The 18,629-nt window shown below is 37.9% G+C and overlaps 1 protein-coding gene across 1 annotated transcript in view; it reads left to right on the top strand.

The window, feature by feature from the left end:
- Positions 1-17,956, top strand: part of LOC139310193 (endogenous retrovirus group 3 member 1 Env polyprotein-like) — a 101,322-nt gene extending 83,366 nt beyond the window's left edge. Inside the window, exon 2 of the mRNA XM_070934357.1 lies at positions 17,823-17,956. Coding sequence (XP_070790458.1) covers positions 17,823-17,956 — 134 coding nt within the window. The remainder of the gene's footprint in view (positions 1-17,822) is intronic.
- The last annotated feature ends 673 nt before the right edge of the window (positions 17,957-18,629 follow it).

Below are 18,629 nucleotides of genomic sequence, written 5' to 3'. Positions count from 1 at the left end.
CCGACAGGTACCACCACTATACAGATCCATCTGATGGTGATGCTATCTATCCCACTTTTTTCTAGCTTACCGAAAAGTAGGTTGTGGTCTACTTTGTCAAATGCCTTGCTGAAGTCTAAGTATATTATGTCCATAGTATTTTGCTGGTCTATCACTAGAAGCTTTCAAGAAGAGACTGGACTGCCATCTATCAGAAATAGTGTAGGGTCTCCTGCTTGAGGATGGATTAGATGACCTACAAGGTCCCTTCCAACTCTGTTAATCTGTTTAAGACTCTATTGATGGAAACATGAAGAAGAGGCCTTCATCCTGCAGTGTATAGACAATGGCTAGAATGATGATGACGATCCTCTAGATCTTTTTAAAAAAAGCTTTTTAAATGATATTTTGATAGTAAAAACATGACAGTATCAAATTTTAGCTGTCCAGTCCCTGATTCCCTCCAGATGCAACTCTCCAAATTCCCAGCCTATAAAAGCACACTGATTTAGAATTTTGCAAGCTCTAGTTTTGATGCATCTTGGAGCTGAAGCTGTAGACATTGGCCCTTGTAAAATAAATTTTTGAAAAATATTTGACAGACTCAAGTGCAGCATGTTGGTATATATTGGAAGAAGATAACCCTTGATCAACTTTCTACCCTTTAGCACAGGGTATATGGTAGGGAGAGGCCTACTGGTATACAGTGTTATGAGCAGAAGCTTTTGTGCAAACAGCCCCATGAAAGTCTATGTCAGAGCTTGGTAATCTAGTAATCTTGGAGTCTGAACTCCACAATTCTTCTGCAGAGACAAGAGAAATTTCCTTGGCCAGTTCATTTATCTAATCTGCCTTGAAACAATACTTTTGAACAATTGCCTTGGTAAGCAAATCTCCACATTTTCGATCTATGTCATTTCTTAAGTCTCATTAAAAGCAGTTTATTCTGTCCTGGGCACCAAGCCAAGTCATCAGAAGACATTGTTTGAAATAAGCCTTTGCCAGTATCAAATTATACCACTAAAACAATGCTCACTGGTTGAGGTCATTAAAATTCAAACCTAATTATTCTTGGAATTGTTCCTTGGTATTCATTCCACACTCATCAACCCAACAACTTTTCAGAACAAAGAGGATTGATTTTCTCCATTGAAATGAATGTGGAAGACATTCTAGGCAAAGATTTCTGGATCAGAGTATCGATGTATTATTTACTGAATCTGTTAATAATATTGTGAGTTTTTATTACGATTTACTTGGTGTAAGTCATTGCAAGAAAACAAGCTCTGTCTAGAATCTTAACTCACTTTTAATTGTACCATTTTTACAATAAATATTAAAGACCAAATGTTTTTTCAGAAACATAAATGTTGTCAAGCACCTGCCTTCTTTTGAAAATGTAAACTATAAAAATAAGAAATCAGAAAACATAAGTGCATTACACTGGTAGAAAGACATCAATATGAATGCCAAATTAAAGCAAATGCACAAAATAGCATTGATAAATAGCTGTTTTATCATTAAATAATACAGATACAAAAGCAAAAACGAGCTAAAATCAGATTACAAAAACTAAAATAGTTTAACATTATTTAAAAGCCTGGAAGTCTGGGAAAACTCACCCAAAAAAACCAACAATCCAAAGATTTCTGGAAGTTTGCTGAACAAGAAATACCTTGATTAAATAATTTAGATGACACCAAAGGAAGGCTCGGAGCGTACATAGAAAAACAAACATCTTTGATCCTGGCTTAAGTTACAAGGTTCAAAAATGATGTTGCTGTGTGTATTTATGGCTTGCCTGAGCCATTATTCACTCTACTTTTTTGTAGACAATGTAGATAGGGAGTCTGCCTATATAGAGAATCCCTGGTGGTTACCACTATGTTCTGTGAAACAAGCTCAGAAACCCACTTTTTGAGTTACAATTTAGCTCATTTATCATCTTAGCTTGGTCTTCTGGACTTAGAACAATGCAAGTCGTACCAATGAAGATTTACAATTCAGAGAAATGGCAGATAATAAACAAATATGAACTTCAGAGCCTAAACAGGAACATCCTTTACACCTTTGCAATAATATGACGGTAATAGAGCTTAATCAGATTCGATATAAAATAATTGAACATACAAGCTGCCTTTTTATTTCTGGTATGAATGTTTATTTATGATTTACTAGTATACTTTTTTTTTATTCCAAAATGATTGATGTGATCCTTAACCCATGGATTTAGAATTAGACTCCACTGGTTTTAATGAGACAATTTTCAAGTAGGTTGAAAAACAGATTTTAAAAAAGATTCCAGCATTAACATTTATACTAGAATTTTACAGAATGGATAAACTGAAAGAAAAAGAAACGCCATCATTTCTGACAGTCATAAAATAAGCTGCTAACCCTTCTGGATTTTTTGCTAGCTTTTTATTCCACCAGGCATGGTGTTAATCTTCACAGCAACTGGAATCCTATTCCAAACTATTACTTGAATGGTCTTCATGGAAAATGCAGCAGATTTTCTATTGAATGTTCTAAGTCAGGGGTGTCAAACACAAGGCCCGTGGCAGGGGTGGGTTCTACTTACCTTTACTATCGGTTCGCAACGGGGTCGCGCACACTTGCTTTGCTCATGCGTATGTGCACTCTTCTGTGCAAGTGAAGAAGCTTCTGCGCATGGGCAGAAGTGTTTTGATGACATCAGGGTCAGTGGGCAAAGCCTCCCGCCGGTTTTACTACCAGTTCTATAGAACCTGTGCGAACCGGGGGCAACCTACCACTGGCCCGCAGGATGGATCCAGCCTGTGGGGTGCTTAGATCTGGCCCACGGGGACAGCCTGGAAAAGCAAAGGACCGGCTTGCGGTACCTCTTTCAGCAAAAACAGAGCATGGGAGGGCCGCACACAGCCCTCCCAAGCTCCTTTTTTACTGGCAGAGGGTTACAGGAGGCCGTTCCAGCAAAAAATGGAGCTTGGAAGCCCGTTTTTGCTGGCAGAGCACTCGGGCTTCCATAGGCGCCCCCGACACAAGTGACATCAAGCTGACCATGCTCACCATGGCCCCCTGAGATCAAACACAACCCTAATGCAGCCCTCAATGAAATTGAGCTTGACACCCCTGTTCTAAGTGGTCACACTGAAGAACTTTCTCTTTAACAAACTTGGTCTTTCTGCTTCTCTGCAAATGTCATTTTACAAAGTTGGATACATCTAGGGCAGGGGTGTCAAACTCATGTCGTCACGGCATCGATGGCGTCATGTCACATGACGTATCGAGACTTTTTTCCCCTTCGCTAAACTGGGCGTTGGCGTGGACAGTGTGTGACACATCTGGCCCATGGGCTGGAAGTTTGACAGCCCTGATCTAGGATATCTGTAGGGACGGGTACCCAAAATGGCAAATGCAACCAGCAAACCCAAGCCTCACCCCCTTTTAAACATATGTTGCATGCATTGCATGCATCTTTAAAAAGGTAAGGCTTTTATCATCTGGATGGGCCCTTCCTTTTGAATGATCCTATAGATCCCCCTGGGTATTTCTTTGCCATTTGAGAGTGATTGACTGTGTTACTCATGTTTTATTGCACTGCCCTTTTCTTGGTTTATAGATTGGCACATAGACTTATCTCTGTTGCCAACTTATTTTGACTGGTTTGAAGGCAACAGTGCAGGAAATAAGTTAATAATAACTGATATCTTAGTGAAAAATGTCAACGAAAGAGGGACTGTAACAAGGAAAGAAAATCGAGAGACGTTTTCGTGAAGATCAGAAACATCTTAGGAAAACATACATATATATAGTATACATTTTCATGAGTAAATACAGAAGTAATCTGATAGAGACAAATTAAGTTAAAGGAAGAATCTCTTTACAAATGGTATTAAAGATTGTGTGTGTGGGGGGGGGGGAAACTAGACAGAAAACCTATTCAGGAATTCACTCACTTAGAAAGTGAAAAAGGATAGACCAGCTGTCAAACAGGACAGCACCAGCTGCAGATGAAATTCTCATTGAACTATTTAAAGCTGCAGGAGAAAAGGCAGCTGAAGCACTAAAAGTTCAATTTCAACACATTTGAAACAAGACTCCATGGCCTGGAGATTGGAAAAGATCAATGTTCGTACCTATAATAAACAAGGGAGGTGCATGAGAAAATGCAGTTCCCATTGCACTAATTTCTCACACAACACTTTCCTTAAAAGCTTACAAAAAACATACATATGAGGCAAGAGATGCCAAATGAACAAGTAAAAAGAAGAGCAGGTTGCTCTACTTGGGCATCCTGTCCCTAAGTCTTACTCCCACAGCTGCAGTAGCTTCTATTACTCCCACGGGATCCAAATAGCCACCAACATTTTGTACAGTTCCTTTAACCAAAATGAAATGGAAAAGGACCTAATACTAAAAACAATATGCTAAAGCTGCTGAAAGTTTCTCTACCTTAGCCTAGAACAGGCCTGTCAAGCTCACAGGCCACGGATCGGATGCATCACACACTGGCCACATCCATGCCCGGTTTAGTGAAGGGGGGGGGAGTTGTGATACATCATGTGATGCCACCATGACGCCGCGGGTTTGACACGTGGCCTAGAACAAGCTTTTAATTTGGGTGAAATCTACTGAGTTTAATGTAACAAAGAATGTTAATAAAATTCATTGTGCATCTGCCATGACATTCTACATTGTGCATTCTACATCTGCCATGACATGCATTAGAAATGCACCTATAGAAAAAATGGAGAACCTATTCCTAGAACACTAGGCAAGGAAGAAAACATGTTTGAGTAACATGCCATAAGACTCTAGAAATTTGTGACATCATTTGTCAATGGATTTGAGTTGCGATATTTGATATCCTGCACCCTAATCCTCTCTATTTCCCTATTCAGTGTTTTGCTTTATGCAAATTGTTATTATATGAGATTTTAGGGAAGCCTGCACTTGGAGCTTTTTCCCAGTTTGGGCTCCTGAGTTTTTTGCAGCTATATCTAGACAAGGAAGATCTGACAACAGTGACTCATATCTTTATTACTGTGTGGTTAGATTACTGTAAAACAACATGCATTTGGGTTGATTTTGAAAATGACTGTGTGCCTAATAACTATGCTATGGTCACTGTTATATTTGTCAGTAGACTTCTAAGTGTACCGTATTTTTCAGAGTATAAGACGCACTTTAGTTTTGGGGAGGAAAATAAGAAAAAAGCTGATTGGCAGGGGGATCGGCCTCCCGGAATATCCCCAATCAACTGTTCCCAGAGATGAATTTTAGCAACAGGTTCCTTGGTTGTGATTTCTGTGCCTTGCTTTTTCTTGCTTTTTTTTCTGCCTCTGAAACTTCTGAAATTCTGTTTCAGAAAAAACTTTCTTTTCTGCCTCTGAAAGCCTCTGAAACAGAGCTTCAGAAAAAAAAGCCTCTGAAGCTCTGTTTGGGGGCTCCTTTTCTGAAGCTTCGTTTCTGATGCTTTTTTCAGCCTCTGAAACCTCGGTTTGAAAAGCTGGGCAGGGCTACATTCAGAGTATAACACGCACCCAGATTTTCACCCTCTTTTTTGGGGGGAAAAGGTGCATCTTATACTCTGAAAAATACAATAATTAAAGATTCTGCTTTTTGACCTATAAAGTTCATCTTTACATGCAAGATTCTGAAGAAGAATCTATTCAACTCATATGACTATCCAAAGCAACTTCCAACAGTCATGGATATGGAGCATCAAAGGTAGATATTGTCATTATATCCCCTCTGCTGCTTCCTGGAAAACCATAGAGGCATACTTATTTTGACATGCATTTAAGTGCTAGCAGTAACGCTGAGTAATCATCTTGGTTTGGATGGCTTTAGTATTAGTTATCATTTTTAAATGAAGAAATAATAATGGATTTTTGTGCCTTTACTGCTCTAAACTACATTTCTGAGTGCTGCCCTGCAAACTACTGCAACAAATAACTAATCAGCATGCAAAAAAGGACAATTTGGGTGCATGTGGTTTGAGTAGATGATACACTACTGTAGAAAAAACCTTGTGCTTGGCAAGCTGGAGGATAATAGAAAATGGTGAAAAGATAAGGTGGATGGAGACCAGAGAGGATGCAATACTGCCTTGGAAAGGCTTTCTACGGGTTATTGCTGGAGGTAGGTTGAGTTGGCAAGTTTTTGTCCATGCTGTCTCCCAGAATCAACCTGACTCAATTCCACTTAGCTAACTATTAACCCTTAAGGTCTTCCATGAGTTAGGACCTTAGAATGCAAGAGATTTTTTTTTTGTAATGGACTTGTCTAAATATAAAAAATGGAGAGAATGTTCCAAAAATGGTCTTCTTCTGCATTGCTCCAAGATGAAAAAATTGACACTTCTGGGAGTCACTTTTGACCCCCACCTCTACCCACCTTCTGTATTTTGAAAACCTAGAGTTACACATCTTGTTGTCATGCTATGCGTTATTTTTAATGCCTGCTCTTTCACTTTGTTCATTCATTCACTTTAATTAAGGTAGCCACTTGCAGTATTTCATTGGTGAACTATAAATAGAAATAAATAAATAAAATTCAGAGGCTGCCTTTTTATTTTTATTTGACTTGTTGGAAATGAAAACCCTTTAAAGCCAGTTGGTTTCCAAATGGTCAGTTATCTCTTTTTAGCTTTGGTTTCTTTCATCCAGCTAATCTGGTGTTTATATGTAAATTCCATGTTAGTCACAAGCAAACAAACAAATAATAAATATCTATCTAAATCTGAGCTCTGTTCAATGGAATAAAAATATATTAAATCTGCACAAAATGTGTGAATGGTGAATAGTAGCTCCACACAAGGATACTGAGCTACATGTACATCAGGGGTGAAATTCTACCAGTTCAGACTGTTTCGGACGAACCGCCAGTAAAAAATGTTACCAGTTCAGGTGAACCTGTAGTAAAAAAAATGCTACCAGTTCAGGCGAACCGGTATTTCCGATAATCAGCTGTGACACACGATTTAGCTAGAATCGTCGGATTTCCTGCTTTCTAGCTAATCTAAATCACGTGGCACAGCAAATCTCCTCCCCTCCCCCCCCCCCCGGTTCTACTTACCTTTGCAGACTTGGAAGGCTTCAAAATGTTCCTTTTTTAGTGCTGCATAGGCACACGCTTGGTAGCAGATTCACAGAACCGGTAGCAGACTTCAGAGGATTTCACCGCTGATGTATATACCATATGCATATGAGCTTTATTATATAAATATAGGTACTGTTTAGAACAGAGGCCTTGGCTGTATGAATTGCTCTTAGCTCTGGAAAACAGAAAGCAATATCAAGAGCATAAACATACAGAATTATAAGAGATTCGGTCCAACCAAAAGCTACTGAGTAGAAAGTAGAAATAGCACTTCTGATACATAACTGTCCTGTCTCTGCCAGACATTTTAGTGGGTGGGGGCATCTCTGACTCTGCCCTATTACTCTTTATGAAAAAGGTCATTAATAATTTGCATACATTAGTTTAAGTGAATGCAAATTGTAAATTGCCTACTTGGTAATCTTGGAGCAAAGAACCATTAATTAGCCAAGTTGTTTATTAGGAGGGACACACATATGAAAGCAAAGCCTTGGCCCAGCATCAACCCAATTTGTCTAATCCGACCCAAAATAAGAACAGAGAAGAGAATTGTCTGTTCTTATTTCCATATATAAGTATTTATGTATGTGTGTGTGTAATGTGTGCGCGTGTGTTTTGGAATAATTTTTCCAGATGGAGACTTGTAGACAAATCTTTCTGTTTCGATTTGGGAGGGAATAACCATTAAACTCAAAGCAAGGCTATAACAAATGGTAACAGATATAATGCTGCACTCAAACAAACAAAAAAAATCTATTGCTACTATTTTTTTTAATGAGAAAACACACTCTATTGGTTTTCATTAAGAAAAACCCCTTGGGGACATCTGTGTGTTTTGACTAATTTTTCATTTATCAAACTTATGGTTCATTTATTCTTTAATGGTAAGTAGGAGTTTACACCAAGCTTGTAATTTCTAGTGTCTAGCATAAAACTAATATGATAGATCACCTTGCTTGCAAGGCACATGCTTTTCCTAGATAGATTGTAAGTGTTCCTGCTTGATTCCAGTGAGTCAAGATGAGAAATTATATCTTTTACTCTTCAATCTTATACATAGATCTGTAAGATACGCACACACACCCATACACAGAAAGACACAAAAACACATCTACTATATTATATACACATGTATATATTATATACATATACACATGTGTTTGTGGATATGAGTTTGTATACATACATACATGTGTGTGTGTTTAACTTATAGAATATATAGACAGTATAGATGGTAGAGGAAAGAGGAGCGAGAGGGAGAGAGAGAAGGGAGAATGAGGGGGAGAGAGGTGGAGAGAGGGGAAAGAGAAGAGAGAGGAAGAGAGGGAGAACGGAGGGAGAGAGGGAGGGATGAAAGTGCTGGACTAGAAACCAGAAGACCATGAGTTCTAGTCCCATTTTAGCATGAAACCTGGCTGTGTGAATTTGGGCCAGGGACCTCACAAAATTGTTGTTATGGGGAAAATAGGAGGAGGAATGAGTATTAGGTATGCTTGCCGCCCTGAAGTTATTTATTAAAACAATAAAGGCAGGAAAGAGAAATGATTGATGATGGATGGATGGATGGATGGATGGATGGTTGGATCGATCGATCGATCGATCGATGGATCTGTCAGATGTAAATGCCTTATTCTGTAATGTGTAAATAATATATGAACGGGGTATCAGGGGTTAACTTATTCTTCACTGCTTAATGTATTCATGATTCACCACTCCCACATCTAGCTCCACCCATTGTATATATAAGGAGCTGTTTGTCCCCATTTTCTTGCTTCTACCTATGAATATTCAGTGAATATAGAATGCCTATTGTAAATAAAAGGAGATATATTTAAACCTTTAACTCTTACTAAATTTATTGAGTCTGATCCTGAAAAATATTGCAACAAGCTGGTAGCAGAGGATGGTTAATTGACTCAATAAAAAAATTAAAAATGTCTAAAAAAGATAGGCCCAACACCAGGGCATACAGCAAAGAAATAGAAACAGAACAAGAAATAATCAACGAATCCACAAATGCGATTTCGAGAGAATCTGAAGAATACACCACTGAAGACGAAGAAATAATAGATGAAAACGATGATGAGGAGGAAATCGAAATAGAGAATAACGAACTCAGGTCAGAAATATTAAAACTATTGAAGAGCCAGAAGAATGATGAAAGCCTCATCGCGAACCTCCAAGATATGCTGAAGAACAGCGGAGCAGCGAGAGAGAAGCACATCACTAATGAAAAATCAAAAGGCACCAAAATAGTGAGTGATATGACTACAGAAAATATTGCTGTGAAGAAGAAAACCGGTGATCCCGCGCGAAATTTTGAATGGCAGCCATCTTGGTTTCAACAGACCTCCAGGGTGAGCGAAGCAGAGCCAATCAGAAAGCTCAATTCAAAATTTCTGGCGCGAAAAACATCAGACAACGAAAATGAAAAAGAAGACTCTAACACCTCTGAAGAATCAGAATCGGAAAGTGAAGGGGATTCAACAAACAATCAAATAAAATCAGCAATGAAAACGCTTTTTGCTGCTTTTGGACCAAAACTAAGAATTACAAAAAAGCTAACGAAGAAGCGAGCGAGCAAGCCAACGCCTCAAGACCTGCCCGCTCCCATTCTGACTACGAGAGCGACGACGCCCGAACCCAGAGAGCCCTGCCGATACCGCCCCACGCCACAGACCGAAGCAAGCACCAACGCCGTCAAAGGAAGAAGAAGAGCAGCCGCCATCATCAAGACTCCCAAAATCGAGCCAGAGACCAATTCGTCTGAGGAGGAGCAGAACGAGCGAGCCGCAACGAGGAGAACCTCTCACGACGACTCCATGGAAGAAATGAACAACGCGCATGCGCAAGACTACGCAGACGGTCCGGGAAGACATGAACTGGCGAGGAGACCGTGCAGACTCGTTGCAAGCATCCCCACGCCGTTTTGTAACTTTCTGCATTTGCGAGACCACGGACTACCTCAGGTTGTAAGTAATGGACATAATAATGTCGGAAATTTACCCAGTGACTTCCCAAAGCTAAGGATAGATGGCATTAATTTGCAAGAATGGTATCAGCAGCTCCAGGTTGTCTTTATGAAGGAAAACTTACTGTTTTTTATCACTAGTCCCCCAAAAAGACCTTGGACTCTAAAAATAGACTGCTTACACCATAGAGCATTTTTCTTATTAATATCTAGCGTGTCTCCTGCAATGTATCATAGCATTAAGCAAAATATGACTGTATCAGAAATTATTCAATGCATGTTCAATTTGTTTTACAGTGACAGTGTAGCTACCACCACAAGGATGTCTAAAGATTTCTTTTCATCTAGGATAAAACCAGGGGTTTCCATAAGTGAGCATTTAGTATCTTTAAACAAAATAAGAGCTGAGCTGCATTTAAGGGGGGAGGTGATTTCAGATCAAACAATGAAAAGTGTTATTATCAACTCACTTGATCCATCATGGGACAATTATATGTCACATTTAGACACAATCAATCTAGGATACTTATCCATAGAAAGTCTATCCAATAAATTAATAGCAGAAGACAATTCAAGAAGAAATCGTTCTAACAACCACATAGAACACAAACCATATAGGAAAGTAGCTTTCCAAGAAAAATACAATGAAACATTTAAATGTCACAACTGTGGATCCAGGGAACACAATAGAAGAGATTGCCCCAAAATTTCAAAAGAAAGACATAGGTCAGAATATAGAAACAAATACAATTATAGACAGTCTTCCATGGATAGACATAGGTACAGAAGCCCACCAAATTACAAAGAGAATAGAGGGGGCAGAGATAATTCTAAGGATAGAAAATCTGGTTCATTGAATGGATTAAATAAACAAGACAACACTAACACACAGCAGAATGAAAATAGTAATTGGCTTATTGATTCTGGAGCAACTAATCACACCACTAATAACAAAGATATATTGTCTTCATTTGTAGAAGATAAATTTGTAATAAAGGTAGCTAACCAAGAAAAGGTTCAAGTGTTAGGCAAAGGGAATGTAATACTGCCAGGTCTAGGGAAAATAGAGGGGGTATTGCTAATACCTGAAATACCTCATAACATACTAAGTGCCATAAAACTAAGTAGAGATTCTGATATTAACATAGTTTTTTCTAAAGGAAAGGCGACTTTAAAGAAAAATGAAATAGATATAGGCACTGTAATAATTAAAGGAGGCCTACCTTATCTAATAACAAAGGAAAAATGGTTACACAACATTGATTCAAATATGGAAGATTGTATTGAAGTAGATGATGGAAACATTAGCAACAGTGACAATGATGAATGTAAAATATCTCATGATCACAAAGATGTACACAATGAAAAAAAACCAAAAATAGGTAAGCCAATTCATGATGAGTGTGCTCACATCTTACATAGGAAGTTAGGACATGCCAGTTTTCCTGTAGTACAAAAAATGACTGAACACGCAGAAGGTGTCAAAATAAAAAATTGTGAAAACTATTTGGAATGCTCAGTATGTAAATCTACAAAACTAAACACTAGCCCCAGGCCAAGAAAATCCACCAGATCAACCAACCAAATTTTTGATTTAGTACACATGGACTTAGTTGGTCCACTAACTCCATCAATCACTTATAGAAAACGTTACTTCTTAACCATAGTAGACGATTATAGCCGTTATGGATTTGTCTATACATTAAAACACAAGGACGAAACCTTCCAAAAATTTAAAGAATTTTATAAACGCATAGAAACACAACACAATATCAGAATAAAACAAATTATGACAGATAGGGGATGTGAATTCATGTCTAAAGAATTCTCCCAATGGTTAAAGGACAAAGGAATGTTACATTACACGTCTAGTCCATTTTCTGCATTCCAGAACGGGATTGTAGAGAGGAAGAACTCAACATTACAAACCATGATTAGATGCACATTGGAAGATGCTGGCTTAAGCAAACAATTCTGGTCAGAAGCCTTACATTATTCCAATTATACACAGAATAGAACCTGGTCCAGCATTGTAAATAAAACACCATATGAAGTAATGTATAATAGAAAACCAAAATTGGCACACATGCACATATTTGGGGTCACTGCAGACGTACACATACCTAAGCAACTGAGAAGAAAGGGAGAAAACGTATCCAGAAGACTCAGATTTATGGGATATGAGACAGGTACTAAAGGGTACAGATTCATTGATAGCAATAACAAATTTATAGTCTCCAGAACAGCTGTGTTCCATGAACAGGCCAACTGGTCTAAAATACATCTTAATGAAATATTTCCAAGTGACAACAAAGATACGAAATCTCAAGAGAAAGAGACCATAGAAAAACAAAACATCAACAAATATAAAAACAAAACTAAAACATGGACAAATAGCCAACACAAAATAAAGACAGACACACTAACAAAAAAGGAAGCAAGATATTTGCATGATAACAATAGTAAACCTGAAAAAACAATTAGAAACACCAGAAATCAGATACCAAATAGATATAAGGACTATATAATGCATATGGATGATGAGTCAAAGACACCTAATACATATGAGGAAGTGTTAAAACTCCCTCGTGAAGAAAAAGAAAAATGGGAATTAGCAATGAAAAAAGAAATGGAAAGTTTACAAGGACTAAATGTATTTACACCTGCAATCGCACCAAAGGATAAAACAATTATTGGTACCAGGTGGATATATAAAATTAAGAACTTAGAGAGAGGTAATACCCTATACAAAGCTAGACTAGTTGCACAAGGTTATGCACAGAAATATCCGGAGGATTACACTGACACGTATTCCCCCACAGTAAGAACCGAGAGTGTCAAAACAGCTCTAGTGGTAGCATCAGCACTTAATCTCGATGTATTCCAATATGACATACAGACTGCATACCTACACGCAAAACTAGATAAGGAAATATATGTAAGAGCACCTCACAGTCAATACACAAACAGAAATGAGACTTGGTTGTTAAACAAGAGTTTATACGGGTTAAAACAATCTGGTAAACGATGGTATGATTGTTTAGTAAAAGTACTTAAAACCATGGACTTCAATGCCACCACTGCTGATAACTGTTTTTTCGTTAAAAAGGGTGATGATTACATGGAATTTGTATTGATTTATGTGGATGACATTTTATACATAGGAAAACATAAAGAGAGAAGAGAAACTTTTGTAACTAAGCTAAATGAACATTTCTCATTGAAATCTTTAGGCAAAGTAAACAAATATCTTGGTGTTCAAATTAATAAAACAAAAAGAGGGTTCAAACTTACTCAGAGAGATAAGATCATAGAGCTCTTAAACAAATGCAATCTAAGTAATGCCAAACCTTGCGATACTCCTATGCAAACTGACTTTCTAAGAAATACTGATGAATCATCCCCTGAATTCAAAGACAACACATTTTATAGATCAGTCATAGGTTCACTTCTTTATATATCTAATTGGACAAGACCAGATATCGCTTTACCCCTCAATTTATTATCCAGACATGTCAGCAAGCCAACAATGTATCACTGGGAAGCTGTTAAAAGAATATTAAGATATCTGAAAAGTACACTAGACTTTTGTTTAATGTTGGAACCTAACGATAATAAAGAACCAAAGCTTACATGTTATGCAGATGCAGACTGGGCTGGAGACACATCATGTAGAAAAAGTACATCTGGTTATATATTCCTCTTAAATGACTGTCCAGTTTACTGGTACACTGGTAAACAAGAATTAGTGGCCACTTCAACGACAGAAGCAGAATATGTCTGTTTATCTAAAGCTGCAAATAACCTTGTATGGTTTAATGATTTGATTTCAGATGTTTGGAAAAAACCTACTTTACCTTTTGTTATGCATGAAGATAATAAAGCAGCTATTGAAATATCCAGATCTGACGCCATTGGACAAAGGTCCAGACACATAGACATAAAATTTAAACATGTGAGACAATTATCTCAGGATGGATTTATTAAAGCTGTGCATTGTGAGACTTCAGAACAATTAGCTGACATATTAACAAAACCTTTACCTGCCAAGCAGTATAAATACTTAACTTCTAAATTATATGTTTTGTACTGTCCTGAATCTGAATGTAATTGGTGTTGTATAACGAATCGGCATTTAGAGGGGGATTTGTCAGATGTAAATGCCTTATTCTGTAATGTGTAAATAATATATGAACGGGGTATCAGGGGTTAACTTATTCTTCACTGCTTAATGTATTCATGATTCACCACTCCCACATCTAGCTCCACCCATTGTATATATAAGGAGCTGTTTGTCCCCATTTTCTTGCTTCTACCTATGAATATTCAGTGAATATAGAATGCCTATTGTAAATAAAAGGAGATATATTTAAACCTTTAACTCTTACTAAATTTATTGAGTCTGATCCTGAAAAATATTGCAACAGGATCGATGGATCAATGGATCAATGGATGGATGATAGATTAGATAGATAGATAGATAGATAGATAGATAGATAGATAGATAGATAGATGTACTTTGATGTAGCATCACATGCAGAGTGTATGTTTAAGACAGTAAAATTCATTTCAAAATAGGTTACTTGGAGATAAGACTACTGATTCCTTTTGATCAATTCTAGAAAATATCCTCTAATTAAAAGTATGTATTAGCCTATTCTGTCAAGCCATCTTTTCTTAGGAATGGGAAAGCAAGGATCTGACCACAGGTGGTTACTCCAAGTAGCTCTACGGCACTCCATAATATTTTAAAAAAGAGAAATTCATTTTCTATTTATTCATATTTGAATAGCAGCGGAGAAAGGCAGTAGGAGAAACAGTGATATGATGATGTCATCAAAAGGATGGCAGACTGAAAGACAATATCTACATTTATGGTTGAATAGAAACCCTTTATAAACCTTTTGCATGAACTGAAGAAATGTTCTTATAACAGGTGGTCTGGTGATTAGGGAAAAATGGATAATAGAAAAAAGTGAGCTTTTTGTAATCATAGAATAAGAGATAATTTTGTAATCATACTTATACAGTATATGTGCAGAGAAAAATCTTCTGCTTCGATTTCTTTTTTTCCCCTTCAACTGCACTTTTGACTTGTTTTCTTTCCTTCTCTTTCTTTGTTCTCTCAGTTTGCATAAGATTTTAAGTTCTCTTTAAAACTTTTAATAAAATTTATTTTTTTAAAAAAGGTAGGCAGACTGAGCAGAGGGGAATTTTTGATGGAGTGAAATTTGATGGGATTTTTTTTTCTTTTTTAAGGTTTAGTTATTTTCTGCTTAGGGGAAAAAAAAGGGAGAAAGTGGTGCCTCTGTTTCTCAAGTGTTTGCAACCAAAATTCAGTGGACCAACAAGCAACTTTGAGAGTCTCAGGCAAAGACAACAAATGAATCACAAGCTCCAAAGTTTGGTGGCCTTATCGTGCAAAGTATCCGTGTCATTTCTGGACAGAAAGATATTGGAAACAACAGAAAATCTATAGAAGCTGATTTTGCCCAAGGCAAAAAAAAAAAAAAAAGGAGGGACAGGTGGACAAAACACAAGTCTCTTATTTTCAGCGGTTGCTAAGAAAAGGTAACTCAAGTCTTCTTTCCATTTGGGAAAAAAAAGCATGTCAGTTTTGAATGAAGAATTACAAGTTAGCAGTTGCCCATTAGAGTTATTCCTCAGTCCAAACAGCATCACCAAGTGCATCAATGGAGAAGGAAAAGGATGTTTACCTGGCAATTGTGTCCCCTGAGTTTTAATTGCCTTCAATCTTAACAGGCTGACAAAAATCTACTGCAGTAAGTTTGTGCTCTCTATCTCTCTCTGTGTGTGTCTCCGTCTCTCTCTCTCTCTGTGTGTGTGTGTCTCTCTCTCTCCTTCCCTCCCTCTCCCTCTCTCTCTCTCCTTCCCTCCCTCTCCCTCTCTCTCTCTCCCTCCCTCCCTCCCTCTCATTCAATCTTTTTCTTTCAGCCTACATTCCCCCTCTGCATTTTTTTTTTTTTTACTAGAGCCAGTGTCAGCTAAATAAGGGAGACTGAACACTTAGGTCTACAATAAAAGGTCTAGGATAAAAAAAAATGCTACTTTGAGTGAAAATACAAGAAGTTGCTATGAAAGGCTACGTAGCGAGTTAAGTGGGTTTCTGAAAGGCCAAGATGAAACAAAGGAGGTTGGGGAAAGGATACTAAAAAAAAAACTGCGGTTGTCAGAGGGAAAAATCAATGTGCATCAATCTAAAGCTTTTGCCTGTCGGCTAATGATACAAGTCTCTGTCATACAGGCAGGAAAGAGAGATGGCATCAAGGAGGATATGGGCACCTACAGGGGGTTATCACTGCCACTTTCAAGTTCTTATTAGCTGAGCCTCTGTGGAAGAATAGAATTGTCTTCCACTTTAGAGAGAAAGAGACATCCTCATGATAGCAGCAAGAGTTAGCTTTTAAAGCTGTAGCTGTTTGTATGGGGTGGGGAGGGGAGGGGAACATAATCCAGCTAAACTGTCCCAGGGAATCTGAAGGAGCAATAGGGAAATGTAGGAAACGCCGGAAGATTGTGTGTGCAATGCCTGAGGATGCATGCTGTGTGTAAAATGCCACTGCAAGGAGCGTCCTGAAGGACGCTGCCTCTTTATGTTATTTGCAAACTTCTATCTGAAGATTTCCCCCTCCACTCCAAATACTGACTAGGTTCATATGAGGAATGGAAAACTACCTTATTGAAGGGATTATTCAGAAGCCCAAGCCATAATATTTCACAAAAGAAGAACATTCTAATGATATTACATGCAGTGATTCAACTCTCTTCCATTGCCCTTTTTTCATAGAGACATCACTTTGCTTTAAAAATTCACTATTCATCTTGTAGACAATACATCTGAGGGAAATTTATTTGCATGCTGTCTCATGCTGTTGAGATTTTTGAAATTTGTATTTTTCATGGCCTTGGAGAGTGCTTGGTTGAGGGAAACTTGCTTTTTTTCTCCCTTTGGCTGTTCCATTTTGTTCCATTCAATCTTGCTCAATTCTCAGAGACTGCCTGGACAAGACCCTGAAGTTTTCTTGGCAAGATTTTTCAGAAATTGTTGACCATTGGCTTCTTCTTGGGGTTGAGAGAGAGTGGCTGGCCCAAGGTCACCTAGCTAGCTTCATGCCTATGACAGGACTAGAACTTCCAGTGTCCTGGTTTCTAGCCTCGTGCCTTAACCACTAAACCCTTCTAAGACAAAGAAGAATGAAACCATCGATGGAAACAGAACTCCCAAATGAATGAGCAGGTTTTAGAAAGGCCATGAAGAAGAAAAAAGAGAGTGAATAGAGCAAGGGAATTCATGAGAGAGGTTTACTTCTTGCTTCCTTGCCTACAGCAAGCCCTTTGTGGAAATCATGCCAGAATATGGAAAGTATTAAAGTTCATTGTATGCCAGAAAGGCCATTATTCTACTTAGAAATCTTTACAAGGGACAAGAAGCTGCTTTAAGTACTGACTTTGGAGAAACAGAACGGTTCAGGAAAAAAAGGAACAAAGATGCATATGTCCCCACTCTGTTTAAGTTAAGTAGATGTATAGTGAATATTTTATAAGAATGGCAACTTTCAAAGAGATGTTAGCTCAAATTAAAACTGGAAACTGAAGCAGTGAAATTTCTGAATAACAACACTTTGTTAGTTCAAAGTAGAGAATAACTGAATAATAGAGTTTGGAAGGGACCTTGGAAGTCTTCTAGCCCAACTCCCTGCTCAAGCAGGAAACCCTCTACCATTGCAGACAAATGGTTGTCCAATCTCTTCTTTAAAACTTCCAGTGTTGGAACATCCAAAAGATTTAGAAGAGTGTACGATGAAAAAAATGGAGAATGGTGGAGAATGTATTAATGTTAAGCATTACAATGACAAACGTAGTAGCAGCCAGGATGTTTGGCTAACTTATAACCAATAGAAATGTGTCATGGATAAATGCCTTATTCTCAAATGAAAGAGACATATGCTCATAGAGTACTAAGGGTTAATTTATTCTTCCTTCCCTAAAGTATTCCTCTGTAACCACTCCTACCTCCTAATCCCGCCTCAATGATATAAAAAGGGGATGCATACTCCTCCTACTTGCTTCTAACTACAATCACTCAGTGAATATAGAATGCCTTCTGTAAATAAACATTACTTTGTTTGAATAATATAATTCTGAATTCTTTATTGAGTCCGATCCTCGAATTATGGCAACAATCTGATAGCAGAGGATGGTTGGCTGACTCAATAAGAAAAAGACATGCCAAAGAAAGAAAACTTCAGAAACAAAAGAGAAAGACCCAACACCAGGGCACATAACAAAGAAATGGAAACAGATCAAGAAATGATCGATGAATCTACAAATATAATGGCAAGAGAATCTGAAGACTTCACTACAGACAACGAAGAGGTAATCGATGAACAAGAAGTGAGCGAGACAGAAAACAGCACACTCAGATCAGAAATATTAAGACTGCTAAAAAGCCAAAAAGACGACAAAAATCTCATCGCGAACCTCCAAGACATCATAAAAGATAGCGGAGCAGCGAGAGAAAATCACACCAACGCACCAGAATCTAAAGACCAAAAAATGGTAAGCGAATTAC

The sequence above is a fragment of the Pituophis catenifer genome, unplaced genomic scaffold (assembly GCF_029215685.1).
Source record: "Pituophis catenifer annectens isolate HBS135680 unplaced genomic scaffold, rPitCat1.0.hap2 SCAF_2, whole genome shotgun sequence".
NCBI lineage: Eukaryota > Metazoa > Chordata > Lepidosauria > Squamata > Colubridae > Pituophis > Pituophis catenifer.
The sequence above is the reverse complement of the archived record's forward strand: the minus strand, read 5'-3'. Positions and strand labels throughout refer to the sequence as shown.